Source organism: Zootoca vivipara, chromosome 1, assembly GCF_965207765.1.
Source record: "Zootoca vivipara chromosome 1, rZooViv2.hap1.1, whole genome shotgun sequence".
NCBI lineage: Eukaryota > Metazoa > Chordata > Lepidosauria > Squamata > Lacertidae > Zootoca > Zootoca vivipara.
Window position 1 is genome coordinate 78,449,264 of NC_142582.1, and position 15,630 is coordinate 78,464,893.

A 15,630-nucleotide genomic window follows, 5' to 3' on the forward strand; every position below is an offset into this window, starting at 1 on the left:
GGACTCGCCCTCCATTTCTTTAAAAAACGGGGGGGCTGTAGTTTGTTATAGGTGCTGGAAATTGTAGCTCGGTGAGAGGATACCTGGGGGAAGTCATGTGTTTTAAAATGTCACTGGTGAGAGAGAGCTAAATAAACGCGACTCATAGCGGGGGGGGGGTAGCAGCTGCCCCCCCCCCTCCTAAATCAAGTCAATCAATAAAAATATTTAACTAAATGTAGAAACTGTAGAAATAATTTGACAGATTTTTCTGAGCACTTGGGGGTCAAAAGAAAGTAATTCAAAACAACTGCTATTGAGATTTTTCATTCCGAATGTGCCAGAGGATGGTGACAGGTGGGTGTCCTGCCCCCTCCCCGCAAACATAAATCCTGGCTACGCCCATGACGGAACTCTGATAGATCCTCGATTAAATATCACCTGCTAATTATTGCTCAGCTGCAGCGCCTGAAAATAGAAAATCCAGCAGATTCTCCGCCGCTTCCTCCCTCCCCGGAGTAGGGTTTCAGTTTTAAGATCCTTATCTGAATCTGGTATGTTGTCTGCTGAAGGACGCTCTGCGTCTGTATTTTATGCTGAAGCACTAGTGAAAACTGTTGCCAGGTTTCCAAAGGAGAAAAAGGCTGTCAGGGGAAAAAGTCACCAGCCAGAGATTTCTCGGTCGTTATTTAAACAGGTGCCAGGTCGGAAAAACGAAAATGTGCGCATTGCTACTCCACAAAGTCAGTTCTGAGCAGCCCTGAATTGTACGGTAATGGCAGCCAATTTTGGATGGGGTGTGTGAGAAGTTCAAGCCTGGTCACGTAGCCATAAAGAAAGAAACATGTTCCAACACTTTCCGGGATGGAATAAATAGTCTGGCAAATTCTTGTGAATGTTCAGTGGGCTGGGCTTGATCTGCACAATAAATGTGCTGTTATAGGAGATTATGAAAGGAATGGAGAACCTTCAGACATTTTAAAATATGCAGACCACATGTTTTATTGTACATATTAATTGGGTATTATTTAAATGATCTGATGAATTGTTTATATTAATAATGTGTGCATTTTACAGGGGTTGAGTTGTGGAGTTTATTGCTGGGGTAATATTGTGTCTAATATGACACTGCCATTTAGTAGGTTTTCATTAAATACCACTGTTTCTCCCTGGCTCAGTTTTGGGTCCATTTCAGTTGGTCCTCATCACCTGAGGTTTCTGTGAGAGGGGGTTGTTTCACTTACCTGGGCGTAAATCCTGTTGAACTTGGTGAAACTTGGTTCTGAGAAGACCTGTATAGGTTTGCTCTGTTAAACATCAAAGCTGGGTGGGTACATATCGCTAGTCCCTGGCTTTCTTGCTTAGGGGGTGAGAGGCTTAGGGGGTGTTGTTAATTTTATTTTCTTAAAAGTGCCATTAGGCCCAGTGGGTGATCAAAACCACTGTGCAAGAGCAGGAATCTAGACAGTTTGATTTTGTTTTACCTTTTTATTAACTTTAACTAGCAGAATAGCAGGTTTTTACACTGCCAGTTACACTTCATACCTGCACAGGTAGCTAGCTACCCTTGCCTCTTTGGTGATATCTTGTGCAACCATGACAGAATCCTGTTGTGTCTATTCTTCTTCTGACTTGGGCTCTGCCAATCTTCTATTTCCCCCCCCCCTCTCACCAGTTAGCAATAACTGATTCCCAGGCTTGCAGCCAATTTTCACCACATTCCATATCTGTATCTTTTTCAAAAGCACACAGTATCTTTGTCCTTCCTGATGCTCTCTCTCTCTCTCTCTCTCTTACTGGGGAAAAGGCTTTATATAAAAAAAAAAATTCAACCCCTTTTACTTACAGGAAGCATGCCTGTTTGTTTATCTATACAGTGGTACCTCAGGTTAAGTACTTAATTGGTTCTGGAAGTCCATACTTAACCTGAAGCGAACTTTCCCATTGAAAGTAATGGAAAGTGGATTAATCCATTCCAGACGGGTCTGCGGAGTACTTAAATTGAAAATACTCAACCTGAAGCGTACTTAACCCGAGGTATGACTGTACTAGATTATTTCATTCACATTAATGCAATTCACAAAAGAACAATTCATGGGAATACTGATAGGGCAATTTCAGAGCTTGTTAGGCACAAGTTGAAGAACATGGAGAAAGAAAACTGATGGCTTGGGAACTCGTTGCAACTAGGCCAGTTTATATAACTCAGATGCTGTGGTGCTTAGGCTACAATCATAAGCTCCGCTGAATTTAATGAGACTTAACTCTGAGCAGATGCATATAGGAGTGCTCAGCTAGCAGCAACTGTGTCAGGTTCAAAATGGGGCTTAAAAAGGGCTGTAGTGAGCCCTCAGTCTCAAGTTGGGTGGCTACATGCAAGTCCTGTACCTTTAATATCTGTGCAGGAGCAGGGATTTCAGCAGGTGTAGCTTATCAGGCAAACTACATCTGCTGAAATTCCCTCTGATACTGTTAAAAGTTTAGGAGCCCCTGTCATCTTTTGCACCTAGCCATCCTAAAGGGATTTTTATTTTCCTCATCCTGGATTTCCCCCTGACCCCTCAGCTCCTTCAGCCTGGGGTTGACCCAGCAAACACACACACCCAACTTCCATATTACCTGGCAGCAGGCAACAGATTTTGTGCCTCCCTGCCCCTTTAAAAATGTGCTGCCTGAGCATTCTTTATATACTACATCAGCCTTTGCCAACTTGATGACCACCAGGTGTTTGGACTTTTTTCTTTTAAAAAGTCAGACTAATTAGATGCAAAATTATTCACAAAATATTATATTATGCACGTAATCATGTTTGTGTCAAGCTGTATGCAATACTGGCTCTGGTAGAAATTTTGGTAAATTTGGCAACATTTCTACTTTCATTGGACTCTTTACTGGAAAAATTATTATAGTTACATACTATTGTAGTCAATGCTTTTTTCAGGTGGTACTCAAAGGTATGCAGTACTGGCAGCTCTTCATTGTTGTTAAAAAGTGTGGTACTTGCTGTAACAGCTTCATGGTACCAGCACCTATTTTTCTAGGGGAAAAGCACTGATTGTAGTGAGCTAATGGGTTTTACTGTGCCCTTAGGCACTTGTTGGAGTCTTCTGGAAAAATTCCAGAATACTTTGCTGCTTTCAAACAGTGTGTCAATGCTGCATGAATGCTTTGTGTGTGCAACATAACCATTGACCTCAGTGTAATTTTGCTGCTATTTGACAACGCTGCCATCTGTGTATTATTTTTTTCACTGGACGTTTGTTTTTAAAAAAGATTAAGACAGAACATAGACATGTAATCAGTACAGGATGTTTTGATTCATAGTTGCTATAGGCTCTATGTGGCCTACACTCTATATGAAATATTTGACAAGAGTTGGGAATATGAACAATTATTCCCAAATGTAGGTTATCCAAATGTAGGATTGCAGAAATGTGACCTTTGCATTCATATACATTATGCTTCTTAAAAAGTGCTTTCACTGTCCAAGAGTCTTGGAGAAGGGTAGCCAATGTGGTGCCAGCCAGATGTTTTGGACGGCAATTCCCAGCCAGCATGTCCATTGGTCAGGGATGATGGGAGTGTTAGTAAATTCAGTTCCACCTTAAGCATTATACCTTAAGGGTTAGACATGTTGCTGAGATAGTGTGTCACATGTCTAGGCATATCCATTTTATGCTTTGAGTTGCTGTACTGAGTTGGATGCTGTAGGAGTATAGGAGGAGGAGCACTGCTCTCTCTCTCTCTTCCAAGTGTTCTAAGATTCTGTAAATAAAACTGCTTATGAAAATACAAGATGCCTCTCATCTGCTTCATCTTCTCCGCTAACACTGCTGACCCTGCGTGGATAAGCTCTGCTAATTACGTGCCCAGGCTACTGCGGTCCCTGGGTCGTGTTCTGTTCGAGACACCGGCTCCTGGAGGGAGAGAAGAAGAAGGGGGGCTGTTGGCTTCCCAGTTTCGGTGAATGTCTCAACAGGGAGCTGGGGTCCTTATCAAGCGAAGGACATCACATTGTCTACCCCTGATCTTGGCTATTGCTTCAATGCAACACAACTTGGAAAGGGGACACAGCTTTGGTAGCATTGGTAGAAAATCTGTTTTGCATACAGGTGTCACCCCTGGACACCCGCTTCTCTGGAGCAGCAGAAAACAACCTTTCTCCCTCCTCTATATGACATCCTTTCCCAACCTAGTTACAGGTACGTAGGTAGCCATGTTGGTCTGAGTCGAAGCAAAATAAAAAAATTCCTTCAGTAGCACCTTAAAGACCAAATAAGTTTTTATTTTGGTATGAGCTTTCTTGTGCATGCACACTTCTTCAGATACCAAGATATGTACCAAAATATCTGAAGAAGTGTGCATGCACACGAAAGCTCATACCAAAATAAAAACTTAGTTGGTCTTTAAGGTGCTACTGAAGGAATTTTTTTATTTTCCCAACCTAGTCCATCCAGATGTTTTGGATTACCCATCATTTCTGAATTTTGCCTGGGCTATATGGGACTGACAAGAGTTGTAATCTAAAACATTTGGATGGCCCCAGGTTGGGGGAAGTTGGTGCCGAGCTATATAGACCATTGCTAAGGCTGCATAGAAGGCAGCTTCTTATGTTCCTAATTTCCAAACAACCACACATTACACAGAGGTGTGTTTTATTTACTGTTTTATAGTTGTTGATTTAAAAAAGAACCATCACCAGTCATGTTCCAAGTGATTGAACAGTTTGTTTAACAAATCCATGTTGATGAAGCATGTATAGTGTATAAATGGAAAATGTGGCACTATCTGCGTACAACGGCTGAAAATTAGATATGTGCTACCCTGGAGTGAAAGTTAACAGCAACTAAAGGTTTTTTTGTGTGGGGAGGGAGAGCTTTTTGTCCCCACAACTAGCCCATTACCACCTGAAAGGATACACACACACACACACACACACACACACACACACAAATAACATGGAAGACCAATGCATGGAAAACTATTGCAGAAGAAAGAAGAATTATAAAAAGTAGCTGCTGTCTATTCAGTGGGCGTAATTGTAAACAAAGCCAGTGTGCTTTTTATAGCAGGGATCAAGAACCTGTGGCTGCCCTGAAGTTGTTACACCATCAGTCCCAACAAGCATGGCCACTGGTCAGGAATAATGGGAACTGGAATTCAACAACATCCAGAGGGCCACAGATTCACCACCCCTGCTATATACATAGTATATAAGCATTATTCACAGTAACTGTATTTATTGCAATGCTAGTAGTATATTGGCAGTTGAAATAAACATGGCAAGAAGTGCATCTGTTTCTTGAATGACTATAGAAAGAGTAATAACTATAGGCCGTCATATATACCAGCTAATAGTAGGCTCATGCGTTTCACATCTGATTACAGTATAAAGAGTCTCTCCTCATTGGACAAAGTCTTCACACTAAACTCAAAGTTGAAATGTCATTAGGCTGCAATTCTAAACGCACTTCCTGAAGGTAAGCTTCATTGCTATATGAGGGAATTTCATGTAAGTGTGCTATAAGGATCAGGAAGTAAGTGTTCAAACAGCAGATATAGGCTACTACACGTTTATAGCAAGGCTTCTGAAAATGAAACAATGATACAAGCATTTTGTTGTAGTGTTTTAGCATTTGAAAGCTGAGCAGAGGCAGATTACTCAACATCGCTCCAGATGTTCATATATGACTTTGACCAAATCAAACTACAGTACCAACAACATTGTCATCAACACAAGCTGCCTGTGAATCTAGTTGACCTACAGTCTAAGAAAGGGTCAGGGTATATTCTTTTCAGACCAAGGCATGGGTGTAGCCAAGAGGGGGCAGCTGCCCCCCTAAATCAATAAAAATACATAGTTAACTGAGGTTCTGCTCCCTCCAACAAAAGGCCTGCCCCTCCCAACAAAAATCCTGGCTATGCCCATGGACCAAGGGCTGAATTTTCTCCTTCCAGGGACAGCATGTCAATGGTGAGCAGGGCTAGAGACCAAAGTGATCAGCAGACACAATCCTTTTCTTTATAGGGCAGGCTTCTATGCACATCATTTCCATCGAAGGAAGCAGGAGGCATTATCACAGGTCAAGGACCCATTCCAGCTTCAAGGAAGGCATGGAGCAAAGATAGGGAGAGTCCTGAGGGCAAGATAAAGAGGCTGAGAAGGCAGCAATGGACTGAGATGGACTGGCGAAGCCACCATGGCATCCATTGCCCTGTCGCTTATGTCAGTCAAGATGGAAGGGGGGGTGGGGGGGGCAAACTGCTGCGTGCCAGACGGAAGCAGCAAGCAGGCCCAGATTGGGCCCGATGCCATCAAATGAGGATCCCAGCTGGCTCTGCTCCTGCCAGAATGCCCAATTTTGGGGCTTACTGTGGCCTACCACTGGTGAGAATCCCACCAGTAGTACTTCTGTCCACCCATTCAGCAGGCAGAATGAAAAGCTCTGCACTAGCAGAGGGATTTTGGAATCACTGGCAGAGCTAGGCAGAGAAACACTGCTGCCCAGTCTGAACCTCCCCTAGCCTGGTGCCAAGGGGGTTTGGATGCTAGTCTAAGCCAGTAAGCGCCATGTGTTGGTGTCAATTTTTTTTCTTGCTGACTTACTTTTGATTTTATTGGGAATGCCTCTGCTTTGCCATCAAGCACCTAGAAATGTAATGTGCCGTACAAATAGGGATGATTTACGTGTATTAGGTCCATTAAGTAGATGGCTCTTTACATACAGTTCTCTTTTCATCTCTGCAAGCATTGGGTAGGAAAGATTCCAGATAACTAAGAAAGAAGGTGTTTGTTTCTACATAAGAACTGCCATCTGGAGCAGGTTGAAGCAGCCTCCCCCCCCTCCAATGGCTGCTGACCAGCCCTAAGAACCATGGAGGTGGCTCAGTTGCTAAAAGACATCAGAATACACTGACTGAGAACATTATGTTACAGAACGGGTTTCTCTCATTCAGGAGTGTTTTCCAAGTTATCTGAAAAGGGGATTTTAACCTTTCCTGGCAACTCCTTCTCTTTTGTATATCTGAATACTTTTCTGGTTTAAGACAATGCACCCCTTTTCCAAATGCTGCAGACATATCAACTAAAAAAAGGATGGGAATGTGTGATGTGTATAGACAACACATTTTTTAAAACCTCCATATCACAGGAACATCATCCAAATCACAGTCATTGCAGAAATGGCTAGAGGAACTGTACTGATCATGGTGTTTAAACTTTTGTTGCAGAGATCTCTTTGGCAGCAAAGGAATCTAAAACTGTCAGCGTTAAAGTAATTGGCAACTTGTTCTGTGGTACACTGCGACATTTTCCAGCAGCTATAGGTTCTCAAATGCACTGTAAAAAAAGAAAAAAGAAAAATTACACCCCAAAATAAGCAATTGAAACCTTGACAGCTTAAAATAAGTTTGCTTTCTGTTGAATTTTTTTTTTAAAAAAAGAACCAATGTTGAACAAAAGCTGCTAATTTGATAACTTTATGAGGATACCATAACTTATAATATGGTAAATATGGTAAATATGGGAGCTTTAAAAAAAAATAACCAAATGTCTCAGTACTTTGCAGTAGTTGCCCCATCTTGCACAGATGTAGGGTATAATCCTATTGAATATTGGAGTGGATCTTGAGTTGCTCTTTTGTGAACGGAACGGAAGGACTCCTGTTCACAGAAGGGGCTGCTTTAGTGCACTAAATACAGGTAGCTTTTGCCCGCATCCCATGTCAAGCAGATAAATCATCTACATCAAATTATCATGCCACTCCTAGCTTCTATTCCATCTCAAAAACAAACCACTTCTTTAAAAAAAGAAAGAAACCCTAAACATTGGAATTAAATTATACAAAAGAAAGAAGCAGATATGTAAAAATATAATATAGCATTAAGCTAGGCTTCCTCAACCTCGGCCCTCCAGATGTTTTTGGCCTACAACTCCCATGATCCCTAGCTAGCAGGACCAGTGGTCAGAGATGCTGGGAATTGTAGTTTAAAAAAATCTGGAGGGCCGAGGTTGAGGAAGCCTGGCTTAAGGGATGCAGCAAACTGGGCCGCAAAGGATGATTGTATGAAACGGGATTTCTGAGAAAAGGACTTCTCATATAATGCCACTATGCAAATCTGTGGTGCAGCTGCACTTTGCACACTGTGTAGACAGAGCACAGATTTCCTCATCTCAAAAAGCAGAGCATAGAGTTGGAAAATGTTCAAAAAGGGCTTATTAGTAGTATAGGATTGTGCTGCAAAAGACACTCAAACCAAGAGTGAGACTGATATATTGCTGCATATTATACATACCAAACCTAATTTGCAAGCAAGCATCTTCTTCATAGCTACAGGTAAGGTTTGTCCTACACAGGAAGGGGCTTTGTTCGCAAGTGTAACATCGGAGTGCATAGCCTGAGATACAAAGGGAGATTTTGTTAAACTAACGAAATATCTATATAGCACGATAATTTAAAGTATTTTACGTATACTGCCCAATAAACAAACATTAGGCCAATATGATTACTCACATCATAATGAATATTGGAGGAGGAGGGGAGAGAGTATGGCAGCTTTCCTAATGCCACTTAAATAGTTTGTGGCTAGAGTAAGATTTGGGGACCTCGAGCTCACCTGAGCAGCTGTCGCTTCAGAACCCAATTCGATTTTTGGTAAAAGGAAAGCTCACGACACATCACTGCTTTGATCACTATGCCAAAAGTTTCTTTTTTGCTTTTGTTGTTGCTTTACCGTCTCCAAGAATAAAGTGTAAAATACTTTTTGTTTTTACGGACCTTATATAGGACATTTTTAAAGGCAGGGTTTTTGTTTTTTTTAATTGATCAAGGATTCAACTAAAGAACTCAAGGAAATCTACTCTCCTGTCCAACTTGGATCACTTTGACACAGTACTGTAGTAGGCAATGAGACAAATACTGTAGAGAGGAAGAGCCCCCTACTGGACAAAGGATTGAACTGGGCAGCTTTTGGCTCCTGTTGAGAGTTCAGTCTTAAGAAATCAATAGGCTTAAGTGCATCTGCATTATGAATTAGACAACAGTAATTTGACATCTAAAAACAAATTGTCCATTATGTGGAATATCCAGGCAGATATGGTGGAACATTCCGCCTCAACTGCCATCCAACTCTACCTGTTTCCACTAATTGCTGTGAAATCATCTTCCAGAGATGGATTACCTATAGCCTCCAGATGCTGCCAGCTCCTATCAGCCCTAGGCAGCATAGCCCAATGGTCAGTGAAGACGGGAGCTGGAGAGAAAGCAGCTGGAGAGATATGGGTTCCTTGTGCCTGCTCTGTGCCATGTTGATTCCTGACTGACTACATCAAAGAAACCCACCTGCCATGTATGATGGAACTAAGCAAATTTGCCATTTTTGGTGCCTGCACATAGGATATGTAAATCCAAGCATATGTGTTAAGCACCTGATAGGTCACTACTACACCACTATTTATTATGTTTGCACTGACTATCCTGCTGTGTTTCCTAGACTGCGCATTAAATACAGAATAATAATTCAAAGTTTACCAACAAAGCAATTATTTGGTGGACACCTCCACCAAAGGACTGCACAAAATGCTTGCTAGGTTGCATGTTGTTCAGAACCACCACCACCCCCATCTTCTCCTCTCAGGCTTTAAAATTCCTTCTGGTTAACTGCATGCCAACTACTATGTTCACATCAGTTCTGTATTCTGTATAGCACTTGAACAGATACAATAGAAACTGAAAATTTTCTATAGGTTTCCATCAAATTTACATCACTGAGCCACTCCCTTCAAGGAGCTTCAAGGCAGATACCTACCAGAACTGCAGGACACAGTTGCAATAATGAATATTGTAAGCAGAATACTGTTCATTTTGTCCATGGCTCCCCTGAAGTCTAGAAACAGAAACACACATGAGACTGGGGCCATGCCCATAATTTGTTTTCTCCAGTCAAAGCCTCCCATCTAAAGCTGTTATTAGCCTCTAAGAGAGAGAAAAATCAAATGAGCCTTGACAAGGAGGCAAATGAACAAAGTTACCTTCTTACATTATTTCCCCCCCCCCACTAATACACCCCTCCCTTCCACTAAAGGGAGTTTTAACAGTCATAGCATTAATCAGTTTTAACAGTCATAGCTTCCATAGCTTCCCGGGAACTCTATTTTGATAATGGTGCTGTTTTCAAATTAAATTATGTTACACATTTTAAAAAGATTTTACTATTTATTTATTTATAGGCTGCACTGGAAAAGAAGCAGGTAGCAGCATGTTCTGTGGACCCTGCAGGAGGTTTGGAAAAACACGTACAAAAACATTTTAAAAAGAAAACCTAATAGGGGGGAAACAACCCAAGTCCAGCCCAGCCCATGAAGAACTGAGTATGCTCAGCAACCGAAAATACTGAGTCAGCTTGAAAAGAGAAATAGGAAAGGAGAACTGCAGAAAGAGACAGAGTGGAGGAAAATGGTTGGCTGGCACTTTAATACTTCAAGCTCAATGGTAATAGTGGCAATAATCCTAAAACAGCAGCCAGAGAAATCAGCAAGCTGGACTGTTCCAAACTTCAGCTCCCAAACATTTTCTGTTTGTTCATACAATCCACATTTCTGCAGAAAACGTATAACACAGGCACTATATGTATTGCTTTTTAAAGTGTATTTTGAAGATTATACAGCTCATACTACCATTACATGCAGTAGATGGCCCTGCAGTGGGTTATAGGAGAGAGTAGGGATGGTTTCAATGAGAAAAGCTTGTATCCATCATGTCTTCCTGAGAGGTTTACAGCTTCTCCATCAAATAGCGACCCAGCTATCTGTTTCAGATCTAGTTTGCAAGCATTTAACTCTTCATAATGTGGGTTGTTGTCACAGATGTGCACTTGTTCTCTGGGTAGGTCTCCTCTTAAGCATCCCATCTTTCGGTTAAGTTGCATGATGGAGGGCTGCAATCAAGATCCCTTTCCCAGGTTTGTATTTTACAATACAGTACTTAGAATCATAGAACTGTACAGTTGGAAGGTACCCTGGGGGTCATCTAGTCCAACCCCTTACAATGCAGGAATCACAGCTTAAGAATCCCTGAAAGATGGCCATCCAATCCCTCCTTAAAAACCTCCAGCAAAGGAGAGTCTACCACCTTCCGAAAGAGTCCATTGCACTGCTGACAGCTTTAAATGTCAGAAAGTTCTTTCTGATGTTTCGCCAGAATCTCCTTTCATGACATTTGGATCCATTGGTTCGGGTTCTGCCCTCCAGAGCACTTGTACCCTTGCAGTTTCAGGATCATATGCTGAGGGATTGGTGGCATTTGAGTATGTTCTCTAAGAGGTTTTTGGTATGTTTCCACTTTGAAGATGGCCAAGTGTACAGACTTGTGATTTGTTGTTGTTGTTTGTTGCTGTTCCATTTTTATTGTTAATTCTTTAACTGAACAAGTAAGCAAACCAAAACAAATTAGAGTGTAAGTACAATATGCAGTGTTATCAACTGCCCTGTAATCCAAGCAGTGATGTGAACATGGTGTCAAGTCAAGTGTCCAGCCGTTCTTGGTCTGCTTCACCTTGAGTTCCTCGCAGTGTATCCTTCCACAACATTCCATGTGTTGATGGTGGCTGACAATGATATTCCCTTTTTAGAAGCATATGCAATAAAGTAGTCCTAGACTTCATTAAAAAAAATGCCTTCTGTATTTCGATTTGCTAATGCTCTCACTTGTTTTGAAAGGTGAGGCGGTCCAAACATAATTTTTTAACAACCTGATGGAAAGAAAGAACAGCTACCAAAATATTCTGAATGAATTTCTATCAGTACTGAAGACGTTGGATGTTTTGGATATCCAGATGTTACTAGCTGCTGCTGCTGCTGCTCCTGCAAACCTGAGGGTAGATATTCATTTGGCACCTTATTTATACAGATCTTTTCAGATGCCAGTCTTAAACATATAACTGATTTAGATAGGATTCCTGCACTGCATGACTAGATGACTCTTGAGGTCCCTTCTAACTCTAGATTACGTTTCTGTGCATACAGTATTGAATTTTGAATAGTATAAAATTCGTATCGTATTTTCTAAAATAAAGTGGACTACATTGCAGAGCCGTAACATATCATACATACCCTCTCAGCCAAAGTCCTCAGCTCCAAACATGCCATGTGGGTGGATACAGCTGCAGACTTGTTGTTGTTGTTTTGAACTCATTTTACAGCCTGCTACCAACTCCCACTTAGAACACAATTTTTTTGGGGTGGGAACTCTGCCTTCTAACATGCTGAAAACAAACATACAGTTTGGCTCACCAAGAGCAATGCCTCTAGGAGAGTCCATTACTGTTTGTTTCAGTGATATTTTATGTTCTCAGAGAAAACGACCCACACTTTCACACTAGGAAAAGCAAGTGAGTTAAATGGGAAGAAAACATAAACAATGTGAAGAAGGGTAGTTCTTATGAGTGCCTTGATTAACTTTGGCCAGCTTCCTGCAGTTCCTATCACTATGCAGCAGCACCATGGCAGGCATACTAAACAGAGAAGAGGGGAAATAAATAAATAAATTTTTTAAAAATTGTCCAGTAGCACCTTAGAGACCAACTAAGTTTGTTCTGGGTATAAGCTTTCTGTGCATGCATACTTCTTCAGATAGCCAGATATCTGAAGATATCTGAAGAAGTGTGCATGCACACGAAAGCTTATAGCCAGAACAAACTTAGTTGGTCTCTAAGGTGCTACTGGACATTTTTTTTAATTTTAAAATTCATTTCGACTAGAGAAGAGGGGTTATTAAAAGACACACAAGATCCTAATTTGGCTAGTTACCAAACCTAGAATTATTGGAGAGCAGCAGTGTGCCAGGTGACCTTAGATCACGGGAAAGGGAACCAGATACCAGAACCTGGGGTTTGATGCAGGCAGAGCAATCCTTTATCTCTCAGCATTGCCTCTGCAGTCTTAGCTACAGTACCTGCTTTTTCCACGATCCTGAGAGAATTCTCTTTGAGACCCGCAGAGATCAGCAAGAGGACAGACCCTAGTTAGTACAGTCTCGGACAACAGGAAGGGCGCTTTGGGGCGGGGCTGTTTGGTAGGATCGCCTTCTCATGCCAATGGGGAGGCAAAGGTTAGGAAAGCTGCACCCGCTGAAAAGAATCCCCTCTTCTGAACGGACACAGCAGAAAGTACGGGAGTCTAATGTAGTAGATGCACACCCAACACCCCCCGCCCGTCACACGCACCACACATCCCGTTGCGACCCCCCCACCATCTATCAACCCAAAGCACCACGATTTACTAGGCACTCCGCCAGGCAAAGCGATTGAAGCTGCCTTACCCCGCCCATCTAACTCAGTAGACTATTGCCTACACTGGCCGGCAGCAGCTCCCCAGTCTTTTGGGAAGGGGGTCTCTCCCAGCCCTAGTTGGAGAGACTGCTCTCTGCTCCCTGGTCTCCTGCCCTTCCCCGCAGAGTTAACCCCTAAATGCATCCTGCTTCGCCTAGGCTCATTTCGCCCCTATCCTTATCCTCTCCGGAGATCCAGCGAGTTGCTCGAGTTGCTCCGCCTGCTCTGGGCATCTCGCGGGGGGGGGGGCGGTGTCCCTTCCCCCACCTTCCAAGAGGGATTAAAGCGATTAAATGACGAATCCTGAAGGAAAAAACGGAGGGCAAGCCCTCGAAACCGGCCCTTCACGCGCCAAGTGCCCGGCCCGCCGCTCACCCTCCTGCACGCAGCTCGACGCTCCGCCGCAATCCCTCTGCAGCAAAATCCTGGCCCGCCGGTTTCTCTCTCGCGCCCAGAAGAGCGCGCCGCTTCTCGGGCACCAGGACGCTCCCCCTCCCGCGCGGCGAGGCTGGTCTGCGGCAATGCGGAGAGCGGCCGGAGCAGCGAAATATAAGTGTTTCAATGATGGGAGCGAGCGAGAGGGAAAAGCGAAAAGAGGGCGGAGCGGAGTGGGCTCGGCCTGTTCTGCTCAGTCCTATAGGAGCGGCCGACCAGGAAGAGCAGCGGAGGCCTTGAGGGGGTCGTCGCCGTCGGGGTAGCAAATTGGGCTTGGAAATAAAACCGCAGACATTGCTGCCTCCCCTCAAAAAGGATATTGTAGAGTTGGGGAGAGGTTGGGGTGCGGAGTAAGGCCACCCGAGCCAAGAAGGGGATGGAGAGCGGCTCCCCTTTGAGGAAGGCTGCAGCACTGGGGACTTTTTAGTTCAGGGAAAAGGCGAGCGAGAGGCATCACGGTGGGGTTTTAATTTGCTTCAAAGTGCGAAGAAAGTCGATGCAGAAAAAAGGTTTTCTCCCTCCTAACGCTAGAACTCATGGCCAGCCACCGAAGCTGAATGTTAAGACGATTCAGGACAGGTAGAGGAAAGGACTTTTTTTTCCAACTTGAAGGGCTTTGAGAATTAAGACTAATTAGGCTAAACGCTGCCTCCACACTGAGAACAAACTGGTTCTGAATACTGTATGTATTTGAAAACAATACAACACCTACATCACCAGAGACCTTTTTATCCAGATTGGAAAGCTTTTTTTTTCAACATATATATCCTCGCTTCCAGAAAGGATAGAGAGCAAGGCACATGGTATATATCAAATGGGATGCTAGCTTCTGATATTCAAGGAACTTCAAGAACACTTACCTACAGGGCTTGAGAGATAAGGATGACATGAGGTAACCTAAAGCGTATACAGTGGTACCTCGGTTTATGAACACAATTGGTTCCGGAAGTCTGTTCAGAAACTGAAGCGTTCATGAACTGAAGTGAACTTTCCCATTGAAAGTAATGGAAAGTGGATTTAATCTGTTCCAGACAGTCCGTGGAGTACTCAACCTGAAGCGTACTTAACCCGAAGCATGGGTGTAATTGGTTCCAGAAGTCTGTTCATAAACTGAAGCGTTCATAAACTGAAGCGAACTTTCCCATTGAAAGTAATGGAAAGTGAATTAATCCGTTCCAGATGGGTCTGCGGCATTCGTAAACCGAGGTTCCACGGTACTGTATAAAGGTCCCTGGGCATATAAACTTCAAACCCTTCTCAAGTTGGCTTTATGCAGTTATTTCAACCTTTCATGGGAACTGGGAATAGTATGGACTTCAGCACCGTCAGGTTTACTACATAGAGTTTCCGTGCAGCTTACTTCCTCCTGAAGTTTAGCATTCAACTGACATGTATAGAAATGTATATAGGGGAGTATCTTAAACCTCCTCGCATGAGAATTACTGAAGTTATCTAGCCTCAGTAAAAGTGTCATCTCATAGGAGGAATGGGTCTTATAGGCCTTGATTGCATGCCATGGTAAACCGCATCATAAATAAACTGATCATGGCTGTTTTGCTCCTTCCTGTAATCACAAGGGGGAAAACAAATCAGAGATGCTGGTTTATTTCAACCCCCTTTCCCAAATCACCATCTGCGATAAGTATTGTTTTTGTCCTAGCCAAAGGGTTTTTTTTAAAAAAGCTAATTAAAATATTTTCAGAACAAGTGAATACTTTAAAAAACTGTTTACATCCTGACTTTGCCTGGATTCCCTTTGCTGTAAACTATGCTGTGAATGTACAATACAAACCCTACAATAAATTATTATACAACTATGGCACTTGAGAAAATTCAAACCCTTTCCACAATGTAACAAGTTCTCTCTATTTGAAAATTATAGTTGCAGTT

General features: G+C 42.7%; 1 protein-coding gene across 3 annotated transcripts; it reads right to left on the reverse strand.

Moving 5' to 3' along the window:
- Nucleotides 1-4,617: 4,617 nt before the first annotated feature.
- Nucleotides 4,618-13,882, reverse strand: CD59 (CD59 molecule (CD59 blood group)). 3 transcript variants are annotated; one of them, XM_035116672.3, is made up of 4 exons: nt 13,681-13,882; nt 9,787-9,864; nt 8,275-8,376; nt 4,618-7,318 (listed from the first exon to the last, which is right to left on the reverse strand). In XM_035116672.3, the coding sequence occupies exons 2-4, from the start codon at nt 9,848-9,850 to the stop codon at nt 7,125-7,127; spliced, it is 360 nt and encodes a 119-aa protein (XP_034972563.1). In that variant the 5' UTR covers nt 9,851-9,864; nt 13,681-13,882; the 3' UTR covers nt 4,618-7,124. The 3 variants fall into 3 exon arrangements, with proteins under 3 accessions (XP_034972563.1, XP_088524789.1, XP_088524784.1); XM_088668663.1 differs by lacking the exon at nt 13,681-13,882 and adding an exon at nt 12,930-12,985; XM_088668658.1 differs by lacking the exon at nt 13,681-13,882 and adding an exon at nt 12,089-12,218.
- Between the last annotated feature and the right edge of the window lie 1,748 nt (nt 13,883-15,630).

Excerpts from the sequence above, each read along its gene's own strand:
- CD59 (XM_035116672.3), bottom strand. The coding sequence starts at position 9,850 with ATGGACAAAATGAACAGTATTCTGCTTACAATATTCATTATTGCAACT. Across the intron at positions 8,377-9,786 it reads AACTGTGTCCTGCAGTTCTG|GCTATGCACTCCGATGTTAC; the intron begins GTAGGTATCTGC and ends TTTGTATCTCAG. Across the intron at positions 7,319-8,274 it reads TTGCTTGCAAATTAGGTTTG|TGCATTTGAGAACCTATAGC; the intron begins GTATGTATAATA and ends CTTTTTTTACAG.